Source organism: Epinephelus fuscoguttatus, linkage group LG19 (assembly GCF_011397635.1).
Source record: "Epinephelus fuscoguttatus linkage group LG19, E.fuscoguttatus.final_Chr_v1".
NCBI classification, from domain to species: Eukaryota; Metazoa; Chordata; class Actinopteri; order Perciformes; family Serranidae; genus Epinephelus; species Epinephelus fuscoguttatus.
In genome coordinates, this window is record NC_064770.1 from 29,487,655 (window position 1) to 29,508,454 (window position 20,800).

The 20,800-nt window shown below is 41.7% G+C and overlaps 1 protein-coding gene across 1 annotated transcript; it reads right to left on the reverse strand.

Annotated features, from left to right (window-relative positions):
• Positions 1-75: 75 nt before the first annotated feature.
• On the reverse strand, positions 76-18,582 carry arhgdia (Rho GDP dissociation inhibitor (GDI) alpha). The gene is made up of 6 exons (XM_049560872.1): positions 18,473-18,582; positions 6,675-6,873; positions 4,765-4,848; positions 4,098-4,174; positions 3,880-3,943; positions 76-1,804 (listed from the first exon to the last, which is right to left on the reverse strand). Exons 2-6 carry the CDS (start codon positions 6,865-6,867, stop codon positions 1,602-1,604), a joined length of 621 nt encoding a protein of 206 aa, XP_049416829.1. The 5' UTR covers positions 6,868-6,873; positions 18,473-18,582; the 3' UTR covers positions 76-1,601.
• Between the last annotated feature and the right edge of the window lie 2,218 nt (positions 18,583-20,800).

Sequence of the window (20,800 nt, forward strand, 5' to 3'; positions counted from 1 at the left end):
GTAAGTGCTCAGGGAGGCAACAAGTCACATCCTACAACAGCTAGTTTCCATTAAATAAAACAGGATACACGCAGGCCCAGTCTGAACACTTTAATGTCAACACAGGAGATCAGTAAACTGTAGGTAATACAAGTAGCACATATCGAATCAAACCCAACCAACAGAGAAAAACCTCAGTCCATGACATGAGAGCTTTAAGTAGCTGCGGAAACAGACTTCATTCCCATGCTTCTGGAGTGTATTCAAAAAAACAAAAACAAAGCTTTTATATGGCAGGATGTGTTACCCATCGAAGTCTGGTTGGGGACCGATGTCTCTATACTGGTTCAGAAGTCAATTACAGACGTTTCACCTCACTGATGTTGAGCACAGAGTGCCGTCAAGTCAGCAGGAGCAGCATGTGGTTGTAAGAGACTGGAGGCACAGTCAGCATTGGTATTTTAAACTTGAATAATACAAGGTGAGCAGTTTAACAGTCCGTGGACATGCTGGAAATATGGCCTCAGGGACTAGAGAGGATACTGGGTGACAGGAAGCCATCATCACAACCTGGACTCATATTTACAGTTGTTGTATATTGTCTAAAAGTTAATTGAACTGATCTTTAGAAAACTACAGTGATGAAAAATATGCTTGTAAATAGAGTTAATATGATGGACATCAACATGTAATGGCTTTTACAGATCATCAAACCTGAAATAAAAGGTGTTAAAAGTCCTTAGTCCTAATTCCCTGTCCGTGTATTACAAGTATTGTTAAAAACAGGCTCACATGATGGTCTGGCAAATACAATCTGAAGGCAAATGGCTCAATTAGGTTGTCTATTTTTTTCCTAAGGGTTCTCATTAAGGCCACATGGCTGCTAAAACACTGCCAGAATACCCTGATCAGGAGAGGAACAGCCGCACCTACAGCCAGGGGTCACAATGGGTTAGAGGTAATATTTGTTTCCCCTGTTCTCTCAGTAGACTTTGCAGGGAGCTAAATCATCTGGAAAAAAGACGTGGCCTAAATTCCAAATAATTTGCCAAGACCCTGGTACAAATAATCTGCTCAAAGGCTTTAGGAGGGCTGCGTCCAAGAGTTGTGTCCAGCAATGATTGCTCGGTGACCGTACAGCAGCCACATACATACAGCACTACTGCTTCCTGCACAATGCTTTCCAAGGCAGATCACGGTAATAGTACAAAACAATCTGGAAAAATAAAGAGGGATGAAAACGGGGAGGACAAGAAAGCGCTATCACATATTTGATCACTTCCAAGAGCAGTTAACAGACTTTTTTTTTTAACTTATTTTTTCTTTTATAAACGAACCGCAAAATCTGGATTGTGCACATTGTTTGCTTTCTCCATTTTTAAGATTTAATACTTAACAGAAAGGGGCGGGTGAAAACAAGGTGAAAGTGTTACGACAGGAGGAATGATGAAGTGATTGGAATTTAGAAAAGGAAACTGTAAGAACAAGTTGTCAATGGACGGAGAGAGCAAAAGCTTCAATCAACACGTAATCCAGACAGAAATAATGGAACGACAGCAGAGAAGAGAAAACAGAGAGGGACAAAGCGGGGAAGATGGCGGTGGAGGATGTCGAAGGGGAAATCAGTCTTTCCAGTCTTTCTTGATAATGAGGTTCCACTCCCAGGAGAGATGGTCATGTTTGTCGTCATCAGTGAACTTGGACTTGATGTTGTAGGTGCCGCGGGCCAGCATCCCTTTGGGTGCCTCCTCCATTGTTGTGAGGAACTCGTATGCCTCGTCTGGTCTGGGCCCGTAGCTGCCGACCATGTAGTCCGACTTGTCAACTGTATATTACAGACAGAGAGAAAAGGAGTTCAAACCCTGGTCAGGTCACCAGACTATCACAGGGCTGACACATAGAGACAGACAACCACTCACACTCACATTCACACCTACTGCAATTTAGAGTCACCAATTAACCTGCATGTCTTTGGACTGTGGGAGGAAGCTGGAGCACCCCGAGAAAACCCACGCTGACACGGGGAGAACATGCAAACTTCACACAGAAGGGCTACCCCACCCCGGGTTCGAACCAGGTACCCTCTTGCTGTGAGGTGACAATGCTAACCACTGCATCACCATACAGGGACAGTTCACCCCAAAATCAGATGAACGTATTTTGTCTCTTACTGTAGTGCTAGTTATCAATCTTGATTGTTTTGGTGTGACTGGTCGAGTGTCAGTATCAGCCGTAGAGATTGTCTGCCTTCTCTCTTATATAATTGAACTAGATGGCACTCAACTTGTGGTGTTCAAAGCGCTGTATATCTCAATGTCTCTTTCCAGAAATCATGACCAGGGGTCTCATTAGGCCCGTTTCCACTGAAGAAGTTCCTGGTACTATTTGGGGGGCAGGAACTTTACAGGAACGTCCTCTCGCTCAGCCCTCTCAACCGCCATGTCTCCACTGAGAGGGCGGAGTAGGACAAAGGTTCCTGTAAAGTTACTGGGCTCTGGATGTGACGTAATCATTGGGCGACGTGGCTATTTTGTCGCTTTCTGTTGACGTCAAATCCCGTTTTGAGTATATCCAATCAGCACCAAGTAAACCCCAAGCCCCACCCAGGAGTTTTTTGGGGCCGTTCTGAGTACCTACTCCGAGGCAGGGACTTGTTTAGCCCCTGTAAAAGTTCCGGAACTCTGTCCTTCGGGGGTGGCTCCTGCGGTGGAGACACGCACCAACGGCCCCAGCCCCGTAAAATTACCCCGAAGTTCCTGCAGTGGAAACGGGCCTATTTATAAACACTGCGTATGCACAAAACAAGACCTAAAAGAGGCGTACGCCACATCCCACGCAAAAGCTGTGATGTCTAAATACAGACTTGATGGGAGAAACTTTGATCCAGGCTGACCAACATTTTGGAGAAGGGATATTGGCGACACAGATGGTGAGGTGGAAGCCTGATTGTAGAAATTGTGTACAAGGTTCATTTCTGGCCTTTGTCTGTATATACATTGCTAGTACGGATCCTACAAACTGTTTTATAAAGGAGACCCCTGGTTGCTCAAGATAATCCACAGACCTTGTTGTGAGCAGTTTCACGTAGGAACTACTTATTCCTACTGAATTATTCCTGCAAACTGTAGTTGTGTGCAACTGTACATCTACTCATGGACGAGGGGAAAGTGTTTGTAACAGTGCAAGATGTCAACATTAATGGCGTCCTACTTGGGTGAGGTGTAACTTTATCTAGCTCAGAGGTGCTACGTAAGCGTGATGATATAGTTGGTGGATGTAGTTCAGTAGAAAGATAGTTCCTACATGAAACTGCTCACAAGGTCTGTGGATTATCTTGAGTAACCGGGTCATGATTTCTGGAAAGAGACATTGCTGTTGAGTTTTTTAAATGTATCGTTTTGGCGCTTTCAGCACCCCTAAGCATTGAAAGGAGCCAGTTGAGGTGGTTCGTGCATCTGATCAGGATGCCTCCTGTTAGAGGTTTTCCCACACATATCTAACTGGTAGAAGGCCTTTGCTTGACCCAGAACCTGAACCTGAAGCGTTGCTGTGGAGCGGGACATCTAGAGTATTTTCCTCAGCCTGCTACCCCTGCGATCCAGCCCCAGATGAGCAGATGAAAATGGATGGAAATGGAAATGGTTTTCTTCAATAGGAAGACATGAAATGGGGGAGAGACAGGGGACAACATGCAGCAAAGGGCCATGGGTTGGACTTGAACCCGAGTTGCTGTGGAGGAGGCACACACTACCAGGTGAGCTTTGGGTGCCTCCAAGAAACAACTCAATAGCTGATATCTCACACTGCAACTAACACCTAAACAATCTAGACTGATAAACAACACTACAGGTAAGAGAAATAAAATATATAATTTGATTTAATTTCAAAATCCAGTCTTACCTCTTACTCCTTTCCTGTACGTTTGCTGAGTGTACTTCAGGCCTGACACAATTTCCTTGTTGACCTGCAAAAAGCAACATGCATATCATACCCTGCTAAACAGCTCCCATGACAAAAATAGCTCCCTGCAGCTGCAGTAACATCATTGTATCTTTCCAACAGTCTGAGACAACAAAAAGAAAGGATTCCTGGGTGGGACTAACATCCGCCTCCCTCACCTTGAAGTTGATTTTTATTTTGTATTCGACGCCCTCCTTTAGAACAAATGGGTTCTTCTTGAAGCTGTCCAGGTCTCCTAGAAGACAAAACAGCACGGGTGAAAAGAAAATTATTTAAGAGTTAAGACAGTTTGGAGCATGAAAGCATTTTAACACAGTCTTAAATTTATAAAACTAAGGGTTAATAAACACGTGTGGGACTTTATGATTAAGTTTTAACAACGAAAGAGGAATTACAGTTGTATTTTGAGTTTTAACACCATGTAGTAATGATACTGACCACCAGGTGGCACAGTGGACCCAGCTCTCCTGCTCTGTTGTAGCTCAGTGTGACCACCAAGGGAGAGCAGGAGAGCCATCTGGAAATGGCTCGTTACACGGGAGTCATGTCATTACTAATTAGCGTACTAATGACGCAGCAGGTAATTTGGTCTACACAAGAATGGGAGTGATTACTGTTCATAATTAATGTTACTATGAGCTAATTCTTTCAGTGTGTCTGCTCTCAGGAAAGACAGCTGTCTAAATGTGGGCTTCTGTTCATTCATGAATGAAAAAAATCTTTCAGATGTCGACTATCAATGATCTGTTTTCACTCTAAAAAGCTTTTAAGTTTGCCTCCATCCCAGCCTCACATAGAACAAAGTGCCCTGCCTGCTCTACTCACCTGTCAGGTCAAGAACCAGCGGGGCTGGAGCCGCATCACATACCAAAGTCATGCTCATCACCTGGATGTTGGGGGTGTTGGGATCTAAGACAGAAGGAAAGGTCACAGCATCCAAAATTATGATCATGAGTTTATAGCATTCGTGAGAAATGCTGAGAGAATCAAACTGTGAAAAAAGGGAAGTATCTCATCAACCCTGCCTTTGTCATTGTAATGGTTTTGTTTTCAAACATTTAGTGAGTAGGTATGATCTATTTTCACACAAATGGTCAATCACATATCTTACAAGTCATAACTAACTATTATGCTGATCTGTTCTGTACGACATCTATTGCACGTCTGTCCATCCTGGAAGAGGGATCCCTCCTCAGTTGCTCTTCCTGAGGTTTCTACCGTTTTTTTCCCCCCGTTAAAGGGTTTTTTTGGGGAGTTTTTCCTTATCCGCTGCGAGGGTCATAAGGACAGAGGGATGTCGTATGCTGTAAAGCCCTGTGAGGCAAATTGTGATTTGTGATATTGGGCTTTATAAATAAAATTGAATTGAATTGAACTAAACCCCAAAACAATTTTGTCAGCTGAAAACCATGTATATGGGTATTTTGTAGTGTTAATCTTGACATTTTGGTGCAAATTAATTGAATTCGACACATTTTGTTGTAAATATGCACAGCGACTGCCCTCTACTGGTTGAAACCCAGCCATGCAATTAAATTTTGCTATATCTGATCCGGTGGCGAGGGAGATGAAAGTGGCAGGTTTTTGTCCCTCATAGAAATACATATGTAGACACACCATTGCAGAAATACTTCAACACTGATGCCATATTGAACACGTAAGTAATTCAGTTTATGTAAGTCTAACACACACTCCTCTTTTGAGTGATTAGCAGCAAGTAAAAAATAACTCATTGCAATTAGTTGAAAGATATAAACGTGGTGGTGCTTTTTAATGCAGAAAAAACCCACAGCTCCCCTGTTTACTTGCATTTGTTTACAGGCAAGTTTTGCTCTCTCCAATATGGCAGCGCCGTTGATGAGTGATCCAGTGGACAATGAGGCATCTATGTTTCTACATCTATGTTTCCCACTCCTCCGTAGCATTAAGGAGTGACTGGGTGTGTCTTAGAGTGGGCTTTTTCAGGAGGGGAGCTAAATGAGACAGGCACTAAAACGGAGTGTTTCAGACAGAGGGTGAATACAGGTGTTCCAGCACAGACAGTATGAGGAAAATCAGGACTCAGCATTTTTTGAGCTTATGTGAACACTCCAAGAGAGCTTAGACCCCTCTGAAACGAATCGAACTCAGACCACCTCGGGAGTCAGTCTGAGTTTGGTTCGCTTCAAGTCTGCAGTGCAGTTCACTTAATCTGTGCACTGTGAACACAAAGCGCTCCAGCTTCACTTTGCTCTTTGCCACTGTATTTAGCCCTCTAGATCACGTGGCAAAACCACGCCAGCCTGTAAAGCTTGCATGGACGCAGGACGAGGAGTAGTTTGATCCATGGAAGATACTGCACGTCTCCAGATGTGGAATGTGGAATAGGAATGTTGCAACAGTCTACAGCACAGAAATGCTAATGTTTTCCTCCAATTTAAAGTTAAAAGCGGGGGGCTTCATAACGGCACTGCAGTGCAACGTCAACGTTAAAAAAAAAAAAAAAAAAGCCAATATATATTATATATAGTGTGAGAAAGAGGACTGAGGCCCCATCACAGCTGAATTTGACCAGAAAGAGATTTGAGTCCTGCTCCAAATGACCTGACAATGTGAACACAAAAAGAACTGAGTCCCTTTTCTGTTGGTCCACTTTTTGGTGTACTTTAAGAGGACTGAGTTCTGTTTGTTTAAAAAGTTAGAAGTTAAATCTGCATATGTTCTGTAAGAGTTTGAGTGTTACTTCAATCACTAACCTGCTGCAACCTTAACTTCCTTCCCCAGCAGTGCCTCCTTGTACTTGCGCAGGCTCTCATCCTCTGCGTCCAGCTTCTGGATCTCGTCTAAGCTCTTCTGGGCGGGAGGTCTGTAGTTGGGATTGGTATCCTCCTCTTCAGTCTCTACTTCACTCACATTCACCTGCTCTTGTGTGGGTTCCTGCTCTGCCATGGTGTGCTAATCAAAGCAAGAGAGTGACAGCAGAGAGGTTAGAGAACAGGAAAACAACGTAATAATGACAGACAGCAGGAGTCCACACAACAGACCACTTCCCCTTTTACTCTCTACTTTGCTTTAATGAAATCAGCAGCACATGGTTAGTAGACATCCCCTGCTGGAAGATTATTACAGATTACTTATCCAGAGGAAAACCTCAGTGAACTTTGACCTGGGGAGCTCTGGCAGAATAGAGAATCAGTTCATGTGGACAGGAACACCATAAATCACTTTGTTCCTCTTACTGTGTGTTTGCAGGTTATTAGGGATGCATAGTTTCATCAGCCCCACATCGCTATCAGCCAATATTCGCCTCGCTGACTACCACTGGCCTATCTGCAGATAAGATTGCGTTCACTGATGGCAGCAGCTGATGTTCCTCTGTTGTGTCACATTAACTTTGTGCAGGCTAAAAAGCAGGGCTTGAAACTAACGGTATCACAGGGACAACAGAAAATGTGTGTGGGACAAACCATGGTCTTTCCCAGAACGCTGTTTGATGTAGTTGACTCACTAAAGGTAAATTGTAACGTCCTCATGATGTGTTCAAATGCAGTCTTGTAAAATGTAGTTTTTGGCGAGAAGGGGAATGTTTTCACAGCAATATAAAATAGATAACAGAAAGGGAATTATTATTCAGTAGGCTATATATAGTAAAAAAGCTTTTGAAGCAGTTATTTTTTAAAGTATTTTTCATGTGAAAGGTTATATTAAAGGTTGTTTGATAAATGTGTACTAATTAATTTGTGTTCATTCAAAGATAGTGTAATGAAGGACTGAATGACTTCAAAACAGCTCAGTTATTTCTTTTTACAGTGTAGATTTCTTTGTTTCCCTGGCAAAGGGGGAATAAATTACAACAAATACATAATTAACAACAACAAAAGCAAAAAATCGGTATCAGCCAAATCAGTATCAGCCTGGGATTCCACAATCAGTGCATCCCTATTTATCCTGGTATTTTCAGTGTGATTTGCTCAAGTTTGTTTCAGTGGAGCATAATGGAAATACAAAATCATTCTAAATACAGCAACAACAATTCTGTCCAGGCAGAGTGACAAGGTTAAGGATGACAATCCAAAGTCAGACCTTGCTGTGAATAGTTTAGACCACTGACAGCAGGCTCACATGACGACATAAGATTCCTAAGTCAAATAAAGTGCTGACAACCAGCTCACATGGGTTACTTTATCATTACTTCTTGGAAAGAGACAAGGCAATCACACACGTGAGCACACAAAATGTACACACAAGCAGAGACGAGTGCCAGGACACGTAACCATCTGGCCCTCTTGGCTCTGGAACCGGTTTCTCCGGGGCTTCAGAGGTGACACACAACAGAGACTGGTGGTCTTAAAGCTGATGATTATCGGAGCTCCAGGCTTCTCACTCACTTGTCCCTCCTCCTCCACAAACTGCTGTCAGACACCAGAAAAACAGCAGTGCTAAAGTGGCCATTTACACCCAGCTGCACTGTCACACCAGTCACTGCTGATTAGAAGCGATGACGCTGATCCTGAGCAGTGGAACGGCACAACACAGTGAGATCATCTTCGTTTTTGTGAGAACATAGAGGTGCTACAGAACCCATAAAATGCTCATAAAATGCAGTGGAGAAAAAAAATTATCAATTAAACACATCTGGTGCACATATGCTGGGCACAGCAATACAGCGCTGATCAACATGTGCGAAAGCTGAGAGACAGCTGGATGATGGTGCTCTCACAGCACTTGTTCTGTGTGTTATGTTCTTCTTGCAGTCCTCAGAGAACTGAGGACACACACACACGGCAGTCTAAAGGCCTGTGAGCTGTTTTCATAGCCGCTTACAAAATGCAATGTGGCTGTAGTTTTCACTTCCTGATTTGGGCAAAAATCAACACAGCCATAAATATGTAATTAGGAGGACTCATCATTGAGTCAAGCAACTAGCTGTGGTGTCAGTCACATTAAGGTCACTTATTATTCTGTACAGTATACTTTTCGTGGCACATGATAACATTCCTCTAAGTCAACAGGCAACTACACCCACAAACTTCTCATCCTGAACGTTTGACATTTACATGTGGAAAGAACCCAACTTCCTGTTTGACTGAGGTCAACCAAGCAGCAGGAACCCAAGCTACTGTGGTGGAGGATTTGTCGCTCTGAAAAAAAAAAAATCAGCCTGTATCCTGAAGTTGTGTTAAAGGGCTTAAACAGACCCAAGAAGATAAATACTTAGATGTCAATGATGTGAACAAATCTGTGTACAGAACAACCAGCTGCCCTAAAGTGAAAGAGGAAGACGTAAGCTGATAAACAAACTGCTTCTCCATTTACGTCTAATCAAATTAAACTACTTCTTCTTAGTGTAAATAATCCTTAAACGTGTGCTGGCTCACTTTCAATTACTGTTGCAAATTAAGTCTTATCGTGTGAGTAAAAGGTCATAAATCACTACAGGCGAGCCAACAAATCAGACAAATGCAAACACAGGCACCACATGCTGAACACAGGTGGATCCTCTCTGTACAAGTAACACCCCAACACACTATAATCAGAAGAACACCACTAAATCACACACCCACAAACAGACATGTAACAATAAAAGAAACTGGTTTGTCGCTCTGCCCACCAATCGAACGCCCTTCTCTGTTCTACTGTGTCTGACATATACAGCTGGGTGTTAGCCAAGCAGGAACTGAGAACACAGCATCGTTTTTCCAAATGGGGCCTCTGTGCCCTCATAAAAGCACAAATTCCTTTTCTGCCAATCGTCAGTCAGCTGTGCGAGAGTGTTCCTGGTCATATGGAATGAATGAGAGGTTCCTTGTTGTAAAGAGAGAGGCAGGAAAGTAAGAACAGATAACACAGCGATGCCGTCATATCATTCTTGAAGTATCAAGGAACAGGTTGTTTTTCTCACTTCCTCTACTCTCCTGCAGTACGCTGCACTGTGACTGCACGTACCAAGCTGTCACACAGGAGGAAGTGCTGGGGCTTATTAGACATACGTTAAGTAGAGACTAGAGAGCTGCACTATACAGACTTGTAGAGTCCACAGAGACATTCAAGAGGCTTCTGTTATAATGAAAAGCTATGCAGGGCAAAGCTGCAGGACATAAAAGGGAAACTCCACATGTCGAAGTCTGATTGTTTTAAACAGTCCACTGTAAGACTGAAAATGTTACAGGTAAAATGCTAAATTGTTGGCTGCCTAATATCAGGAAAGAACTGCCTCCGCTCTAACAGATTTCTGTGGGGAGGAGGGTTCAATTCTCCCTAACCTATCACTACAGACCGACATAACTGTCTGAGTTCAACAGCACTTTAAGTCAACACCCATGCCATCATACTGGTTTTTCCAGGGTTTTAAGAGAGGAGCGGAGCAAAGCACAACAAACTATGATGTAGGGCAATGTTGAAGAAGACAAGTCTATTTGGAACAGCCTCCAAAGCAGCGTCTATCTTGGCTAGCAGTCGCCATGGTTATTAATCCTCACTGGTTCTGGTGCACAGCTTGACAACACCTGACAACAGCTAATAATGGTATTAGTCACGGAATCGATTGCTTTTTAATCAAGAAATAACTGTTTCAAGTCACAATGCCAGACCAATCAGTAACTCTGTGGAGTGGGCAGATTCAGCTTCTTATCTATGAATATTTGGTCATTTCTTAGTAGTCTATGATGGTAAAGTGAATTTTTTTGTGTTTTGGGCAGTTGGTCTTGAGCTCTGAGAAACTGTGATGAACATTAGTTAATCAAGAAAAATAACCATCAGATTAATCAGTAATGAAAATAATCATAAGCTGCAGCACAGCCGAGTAAGTCTTTTTTTTCTAACTTTGAAAATGCACAATGAGGTTCACATCAGTCTGAGCAACTAACACCTCAACTCTTCTTCAACATAACACTATTCCTAAACCTTTTTTAGTCATCTTGCTTTCATCAAGTCTCTGATAAGAATCACTCTTCCTCTCACGGTGTGTTGAGGAGGGGTTATGCGGCATGTATAAACAATCATTTTGCCAACTTTAGACTTTATTCAGGTTCCCTACAACGTCAGATATGTTAAAGTTAAGACTTTTGTAAAATGTGAAATGTGGTTTTCAGCAGATTTCAATGTAAGACATTTTTTATAATAACTAAAATTCAAGGAATTTCTTGTCTGGGAGATACACATTGTTTCATAGCAGGTTTTCTTGGCAATTATGTGTTTCTTACTCTGCACTGATTCACACTGGAACAAGTTTGAATTTTTTTTTTTGCGCAAAATACACAGAGGCTCGTATGCACTGCCTTGAGTTGGTTCAAGCCATGCAGCGAAAACCTGGTTGAATAGAAAGTTTCCACTGAATTTGCATACAGTGACAGCGAGCTAGCAGATGGTGGATCCTCTAATCTGAGCCTCAAAGCCGGAAATAAAAAGTGAGTGTTACTGTTCAGCTATCCTGAACAACGGGAGGTTAATGTGAAACGCTTTTGATAAATTATAAAAAAAAGATGTTACCAATTATTTGCATTTTACAATGCAACATCAGAAAAGAAGATGCATAAAAATCCTACTTCCTTGTCTTAGCACGTTTAAGACTTTTAAAAGATTGATTTAAGACATCTTAATTCTAATTAAGGCCTTTTTTTAAATTAATGAATTCAATGCAAAGACTTTTTAAGGATCCTTGGGAACCCTGGTATTTTATGATGGCAAAGTTCTTGTACAGCTACTAATGTTTAGACAGCATTTGAGAATTTGTGTGCTTTTTTGCATGTAGTTTTTTGCAGAGAAAAAAAATGTAATAAAATATTTTGAGGACAAAGTGGGTAAGAATCAGAAATATGAGGACCAAAATAAATGCAGAAGTTGCAAAACAACAGCACATTTTATGAGGCAATTTAAATGGAAGTTAAAGAGTTACACTGTGTTGACTCATGCTGCATAATGGTGCTTTTTACAGTGGAGCTACAGATAGCATTGCTTAGTGTGCATGACCCCGTGCAGCTTCCCTGCAGAATTTCACTGTCAACATCGGTTACCCACATAAGCACTAGCAAATTAAGAAGAATTTGTTTTTAAGAATATTATGCAATGTCTGCATACAGCCACATCAGTCAGAAATGCTATCTTGAGTATGAAATTGTTGGATGGGCAAATTAAAGGCCCATGCATGCACTGTGTAAAACGGATTAGTTTAAACAATATTGACATCACCACCCTCATAATGATGCACATTCTTTCTGGTTGATTCTTCTTAAACAATGCATGCTGTGGCAAACTGGCGACATACTAATCCAAGAGGAAAAGGCCCCGTCATTGTTCAGCCTGCTGGGAGACAACACACAGGTCATGAGATCATGCAAACAAACACTGGACGTGGCGTTGAACCTCTCCACCTCAGTGTCCTAACCTTCACCTGCACAGTCCTGCATGCAGCTCTCTCCTATAGGAGGGTAATCTGTTAATTTGACAGGGCCAAGCAGAGAAGTTTTACAAACACTTCAGGCTTGGCAGCGGCTTAGGCCTGTTCCTTAGCAACACCACTGAGCAGTGAGATTATAGAAAGTGGGATTAACGCTAACGAGGCATTCAGGGACAGGAGTAGAAAGTGTTTGGAGGTGTCAGCGGTGCCGCATCAATAAGATTCTCTTTGACAGGAGTCATTACTGTCATCAAATGTTACTGACGATAATTGATGGAGGGATTGCTCAGGGAATCCCTGTGGGATGATTCAGGCTTTCAGAGGTGTGTGTGTGTGTGTGTGTGTGTGTGTAGGGGCGTGACTGTCTGACTGTCCTCTAAGGGACCATCCATCTGCATCAGTGTAGAAGTGGGTTATACAATGGCCACTTGTATATCAAGTAGTCACTGCGGGTTAACGTTGTATTCATGAGGAACTATTTTTCTTGCATGCCTTCATGGTGGATGGAGAATCTAAAAAAGACAAACCTTTTCTGTGAATTGAAATGAATGAGGATCATGTTTAACAACGGCTAAACTATGTCAGAACAACCTATCACAAACTCACACAACTCATGCACTACAATCCAGGTCTCATTTATCCAGTCGTATGCTCAGAATTTCTAAACATATGCATTTATGCTAAAATGTTAAAACAGAAAACACTTCTGCCTATGAGAACTGAGTGTGCCTGGGCACGCGCATGCTCATGCGTATGAGTTCCACTTCAGCAGAGTTCAAACTCATGCATTTGCCCAGGCACGCTTTTCAGCCGTGCATGAGACTGTTCGTAATGTTTTAAATCTGAACGTTTTCGCAAAAATGTGTTTGCGAAATACAGAGCCAACGACTGGATAAATGAGACTTGGATTATACTGCACAAGCTGTTGGAGAGTTTGTAAACATATATTTGAATAGTTTTGGTGTTGTTGTGAAATGCAGGCCCTGTTTGCTTCAATTCATGAAGAATGAATTCCTTCATGAATTCAGCACAACACAGGGTGACTAAATTCCTTCAATTCCTTTTGATTGTCATTGTAAATAAATACAACAAAATTTAAGGCACAAAATAAAACCAAACTCATTATAAAATAACATAAGCACATTTACACACACAAGCAGTGCCAACATCTGCCGTGAACATAAAGTAAGTTAAAATTTTTGTACATAAATCAAGTAAATGAATAAAGTTATTGCACATGATGTAAGTATAAATATTGAATAATACTGGCTGTGTGATTTCAGTGCAGCGTTCAATGTAGTAATGGCTTTGGGGTTAAAACTGTTCAACATTCTGCTGTTGCATGTTTGAATTGTCCGATAATGTCTGCCTGAGGGCAGAAGGTCAAACAGATGGTGGGCAGGATGAGATGAGTCCTTTGGGATGTTTGTTGTTTTCTGGAGGCAGTGTTCTTTAGACAAATCAGCTCTAAGTCATCAGTCATCTGTGATCAATGACGCATCTCTGGCATCACATCTGATCTTCAACAAGTGCAAGATGTAAGAGATCTTCAGCTAACTACACAGATTAACAAAATACTGGAGAAATAATTTCACAAAAGAGTAACTACTTGTTTGACTGACAATCATCCACAAAGTCATCATTTCACTTCATTGTCATTGTATGACTATTGTTTGATGTAATCTTATGGGCTCTCTCTGATGCTATTGATCATACAGTGAATGTTCCTGGTCAGGCTCTTCACAGGGAGGAACACATGGAGGACTAACAGTGTGGCAAAGGTGATAACGCAGCAGGCATACGGCAGCCAGACATCAGAAAAACATGAAACCTAACAGGAACTTTGTAGCTGGTGCACAATAGAGCCACCTTGATTGGCAATTTGAGAAGTACAAGTCTAACAGCTGATGATTAATACTCTGATTTACTGCACACTTTTACCTGAGAGATAGCAACATATGAAAATTGCTTTACTAAAAGTAGCCTAACTGAGAACTGGCAGGCTTTGCGAAGTGACATTTAGATTGTGCTTCGCCTCCCTACTGATGATGTCAGTCACAGATCTACGGCTGCTTTGATCTCTGGCCTCTGTCAGTCTCTTTCATGCAACACTCAGTCTGCCAGAGCCCTTTGCATTTGTCCCTTTTATCCACACGGCTTCTCCACACTTCAATGTACCCTTATCACGAAGCTTTGATAAAGGCTGATCAACTAAAGGTGAAACACTCACTCACACTCTGTTTTTCTTCAAAGAATAATTGATTCAAATCAACTGATCCTCCTCAAGTTGCTGTGAAGAGCGGATTCTGCAACAGTTATGCAACTGGAGCTGTTGAAATCGGTACATCCCTTCAGCAAGTGCATCAGCTCATATGTAGAGATATTCTGTTTTTTTTCCTTCCAGATACTGATTCCTATCCCTAAACCTGCATACTGGCTGATACCAAGTAATGATCTGATATCACTAAGCTGTTTTTTTGTACTTCTAACCCTGTAAAAATGTGAAAAGATTGCAGTCATTGTTGCTGAAGTTAAACCCTTTGTTAAACATGAACAACTGCATACATGATGTGTCTTTAATGGCTTATAAGATCGCTGGTGTTGATATAGGCAACACTAGTACCACTCCTTGAAACTAAAGCCATGTACACTGCACACACTGCCTTGTCACTAGTGGAATCAATCATCAGTCACTGCGTGCTACTTTGAATTCATGAGGAAAACAATTTTTCTCGCATTCCTCATCAGTGAACGGAGAATCCAAAAAAGGGAACCTGTTTTTTATCAATGGAAATAAATGGGGATCACATTTAACAACAGCTAAACTATATCAAAACAACCTTCGTGGCGTAAAAGACTGACAAAAGGCTGACATTTTGCTAACAGCCAACGTGACACCGGAACTCAATTCTTCTCTGCCTCTTTAAAACAGTAGTTGCCACTAGTTGCACAGCTCAACTCACTGTGTAGGCGAACGCTTCAGAGGGGCAAAGAAGAATCGATTTCACCACTGTTTTATCCCGGTGTGAAACCAGTTCATTAATAAATTACGTGCTATCAGTGCTGTGCATCTACTCGCATATTCACTGGTGCCTGATTCAGTATTTTAGGCAGTATCTGAGGCATTCCTGATACTGGTAACGGTATCGGAACAACTCTACTCAAATGTAATTCGTGAAATAAAATATTTTTCATGCACACAATTTAACAGAATTGGATGTATATCAACCTATAGTCCTTTAAAATCAATTTCAGTTGGAAAAGCAGCACTGGTAGCTTTTAAAAAATGTTTCCACACCATCAAATTAGTTTTGTTTTAGGTTTAAGAGACAAAGCAAATAGCACATCAGCTGCAAATAGTGGAGCTGTGATTAGGTTTGCAACTGCATGTGAATTTCAAGATATAACTGTCTCAGAAATATGAAGATATACTGTACTACACAGTTATTATCAGTGACAATGACCCTTAAAGAAACATCAAACCCTATATTATAATTGAAACTTGAAACCATGTTTTTAAAAAGGAAGTATGTGTAAAAAGTACGATTGGAAGTCGAGGAGGAAATGTACACCGTATGATAACTGTCAATGGTCATACCATGGTATACCGCTGCAACCCTAGTTGTGATAGCACATGATGCAATCGACAGATATTGTGTATCTGGACACCATTAAGCATTTATACTACCAGTTGCTGGCTACATAGCAGCAGTAGCGTTTCTGGTTCAAGACAGGGTGGCTTGCATGTCAGCTTAGCATCTGGCCTTTTTTGTCTGCCAAGAAATGACTGCAAACTTCCTTTTTCAGGCGAGATGATTCATATCCTTTTGAGCGCCTTAACCACAGAGTGTGAGTCTGAAGCGCGGCTCATCTTCTTAACGTTCCACCTGTGAAGCTAAACTCAACCTAATCATTTGTAAAAGATGTTGTAATGATATTAATGCAAAAAGGACACGGGATAGGTGATAATATGCCAGTAGATAAATCAAGCTGGGCGCTAACAAGTTGAGGATTAAGTGCAACTCATACCGAAGTTTTGAGGAAGTGTTGCACACTGGCAGAGCTGATGCAACGCAGAGAAACTAAACTTCGATAGAAGAAGAGAAGGGGTAAGAATAAAACTGGTGAAAATTAGAGAAGCAACAGGCTGGAAAATTTATGAGCTTGTGGTTATTAATAAAGTGAAAAGATATCGGCCCAAGAGCCTTCTAACAACCAAGATAAGGTTTGCAGGATGTCTATCACAGAAACCTCTTTATCAGTAAGGAAGACTAATCTGATGACAAAGAAAATGAGCCACAGAGAGAGGTGGCTGTGAGAGAAAGAGAAACAAAACATGACTCTATCCCAGGAAGAACCAGAACAAATAGGAAGCTTTAAAAATAGCTGGTGAGAAATCCCTGTGTGCAGCAGCAGGAAGCTGCCAGTGAATGGGATAGCCAAGGTGCCAGCTGAAAGGTCAGGGCTTATTCCCAGATTCGGGTCTGCCTCTCTGGGCAACGGCCTCTGCGGAGGTGATGGACACTTCACAATGCAGATTTACAGTTGCACGATCCTTCAAGGGTGGCAACAACCTGATATTGCAGCGGGTACAAGCATGCAAGCTTCTTCTAGCACTGAAGCCCACTATTTCTGAGAGGATGTGCTCCTGAGGCTGAAGGAGGCGCACACAATGTGAAAGAGAGAGGCTGATTATTATGAGCTCACACTGGTCTGTGTGTGCGGGGGTGGGCCTACACCTATTCCCCGGTGACACTAAGCTAAAACAGAAGAGGCCACTAACATGATTCGTCATAGTTGGCTCAGAGAGTTCACTAACATTGCACAATGAGGAGAAAAACATGCATTTGGAAAAGACTTAAGTGTACCAGTGCCCCAAATATTTGAAAATAAAGAGACAAAGCAAAGCAACTGTAGCATTACTGAAGATGTAACGAGCAGATATGGAGAGTTTTGATGCTTCAGCACCCTAGACAGGATGTACACACCTTAACTTTCTAAAAATGAGCTAATATGGGAAACATTTTATGGTTCAGGCCCGCAGCTATGACCCTTGTACTCCTTACTGGGAGCTGCTTGAACATGTAGAAAGCTTATACTTATGTCAGAGAAATACCTACAGTGAAAATGCCTCATGCTGATTCATATATAGCTAATTCTTCCTCCTTGGGCCTACTCAAGATCAACCAGGTCAAACCAGAAAAACAATAACCGCAAAATGAGACATCCGGTCCCCACAGCAAGGCTGCAAATTCTCAGGTTGAGATGAGGGAAATGAAAAAGCCGTGACAGAAATGTGTCATCTCAAAGTTATCCAAGTCCTACTAAGAGGAAAAAATCCCTCAAGGCCATTTAGTTTATCACCCACATGAGAAGAAAAGGGAGGATTCACGGTCTGCATGATCTCTTTGAGAAATCACGTATCAGCCATTCAGCTGAGCACACAGCTTAATTTACACACAAAAGTACATTAAGGGGACTGTCACTTGAGGCACATTTGATCCTAGCAGGTGTAATCTATGTGCACTTGACTATGGAAGCCTTCGAAACGCCAAAATGGTGGCTGGGTTAAGGTGTGTACCCTCAAGGCCAATTCAAATTAAAAGAAGTTAGTTTCAGGAAGTGGCAGAAACTATCCTCATGTGCCTCATGACAAGCGAGTCATTTTAAAGTAGACTAAATTATTCTCCCCAGTCAACTTCTCATCCACCAGTCAATGCATCCATTCATTGTGTGAATTACTGTTAACACATAAATGCAGTGGATAATTGTTACCTAACGGCCAACACAGGCAGCTCAGGTCAGGCTCAACACCCGGAAATGAACAACTATGCCTGCTCCTACACTCCTCACTACGGCCGAACAACTTTTAATGGCTTAGCAATTAATCAAACGATTGAGAGTTTAATAAACTACTACTACGACGATAATACGATATATATATTAATTAAAAAGGCACAGCCCTGAGTGCAGGAAGTTGTCTTTGGTAAACAAATTTCCCCTTTCACAAACTCACGCTCACGGGTAACCGTCAACTTGCTAACACTTCCTTTTTAAGTGCCCAAAAACTTGCTAACTCCGCCAAAGCACCTCAGAAGTGAACGTTTACCAGTTTAACGGGTTATTAGAGGAGTTTATCGAGTGTTGGTCAACTCTTACCGTTATACCGCCGGTAGGCTGGGACAGTCTCCTGTGAATGGTGCTGAGAGAGAGTGAAGTGAAGCGGCGGAGGAAAATCTGAGCCAACGGTCGCTAACCGGGGTGACGACTTCCGGTACGGCCACTTCAAAATAAAAGCAGTGATTAAAGTCAATCCACTCAAAATGATGTGTTTCAATGACTTGACATTTAGCACACTGGCATTTACTTACGTGCGTTTACTTCAGTACAATTGTGCAGTTCTTTACTTGATTATTTCAATGTCGTGCTATGTTTATTTTTGTTTATTTTTATTATTGTTACTTTGGGGACTTTACAGATCAAAATTTTAAACACAAAACAATCTCATAAAAAATTATTATTATTATCATTAAGCTTAGCTACAGGCAAGGGCGGATCATGAAACTATGGGCCCCTGGGTACAGATATGGTCATTTTGTGTCTCTTGTGAGTCATTTTGTGTCGCTTTAAGGTCATTTCGTGTCTTCTTGAGGTTGTTTTCTGTCTGTGGTCGTTTTGTTTTGCTTTAAGGTCATTTCGTGTCTTCTTGAGGTTGTTTCATGTCTCTTTGAAGTTGTTTTGTGTTGCTGAAAGATCATTTTGTGTCTTTTTTTAGTGGTTTTGTGTGTCTTTATATTTCTTTGCCCCTTTTGTGGTAAATTTGTGTCTCCTAGCTGTTCCCATGCATGTCTTTTCTGTGGTGTAAAAGGCTCGACCACCTCTCCTACAGAGGAGTCAGAAGCACATAATTTGTGGTGGGTTTTGTCAGGATTTGTTTTTCTGTTTTGTGTCTTAGTGGTAATTTTGTGTCCCTTGTAAATATACTGTCTCTTTGAGACAGTTCCCTTGCATCTCTTTCTGAGGTGTAAGGCAGTTATGATAAGCCCCGGTGCATGCTATTATGACCGGCCCTAATGCACACTAGTTAATAGTTAAAAGGCACACACACCACTGACAAGTGTCAGTAAGCTTTGATACTTTTTTCCTCCTGTTCATTTCTCTCTTTGCCCCTTTTATGGTAAATTTTTGTCTGTTGGCTGTTCCCTTGCATCTCTTGTTCTGTGGCAAGTTCACTGCCTGCACTGTCTATTTACGCCTCTGCTTTGTGGTCTTTTTGTCTCTTTTTTGGTCGGTACGTGTTCATTTGAGTGACATATTGCAGGTGAAGGCCAGGGCCCATAGGCCTGCGTCTGGAAGGCCAGTTCAGTTATCAATTTATGGTTCTATATTTAACAACAGTACCCTTTATATTACTGCTTTCACTTAAGTAAGGCATGTGAATTCCTTTACAATCATATAAACAGGGCTATTTTTGATGACACTGTCATGTCAGGTGTTCCAGTTAATTTCTTTCCACCCACCTGTAGATAGCACCACTATGTGAATGTTATTTAGACACAAATAAAACATGTAAAACAAACAGTTGATATTTTCAAAAGACAAAAGGAAACAGAGAAGCTATTTGATTACGGTCTACATAAATCATGTGCAATGTTTCTTTTTGGTCATTGTCTGGGGATGTGTGCCCTTTGTGTAAGGCAGAGAGTGCCACTGAGCACAAGCATGTCATTGTATCGTCACCCAAGTTGAACTTTATCTATGAAAACCTAACCGGAAGCAGTACGTGGTTACAATCTAAACCTTTGTCTTTCGACACGCTTCCGGGAAAATCGCGCTAACGACACCATTGATGTATTAACGACACGCGCGGGCATGCAGAGACACACACTCATAAGTCTTGCCCTCAGGGGTCCAAACATGTTAAACTCTGTTCACTTCACTTTATCCTGTATTTTGGCTCCTCTCCCTGAGCTGAAATTCTTCTGCAGTCTCTGAGCAGCTGCACAAGTTCCTTATTCACTAAGGCAGAACATGATTCAGCCCATGAAGGCGTGGCAAAGAGGTACCGAGAAGTTCATTTGAAAAACCGGTTGGCTCAAAGTTTGACATGACTGATGACCGTATATGGAAGATACCGGCAGAGAGCAGGGTGCCACCTAGTTGTTGTGATGGGGTAGTGCATCAAGGCTGCATGCTCAGTCATAACTGACACTGCTCAGGATGCTCAGCTGTGGAGGACATTTACTTTTCCAGCAAAGGAATATATTCTGATAGACACAACCAGCCAGCCAACACATTATCATTTTTTAAAATTTATGATTAATTTGGCAACACCAGTCTGCTCTGGAAGGTTCAAGACTCCTATAGATTAGACTTACTATAGATTTGTGGATGTTTTATGGCAGTTAAACTGCTGGAAAAGATGAAAGTGCATTGGTTTCAGTAAGGTCTTTGTGGGTTCCAAAACGTCCTGCACATACTAAAATT

Coding starts and splice junctions, on each gene's coding strand:
- arhgdia (XM_049560872.1), bottom strand. CDS start 6,867: ATGGCAGAGCAGGAACCCACACAAGAGCAGGTGAATGTGAGTGAAGTA. Junction 4,175..4,764: donor GCTGGTTCTTGACCTGACAG/GTGAGTAGAGCA, acceptor TTTGTCTTCTAG/GAGACCTGGACAGCTTCAAG. Junction 3,944..4,097: donor AAATAAAAATCAACTTCAAG/GTGAGGGAGGCG, acceptor TGCTTTTTGCAG/GTCAACAAGGAAATTGTGTC.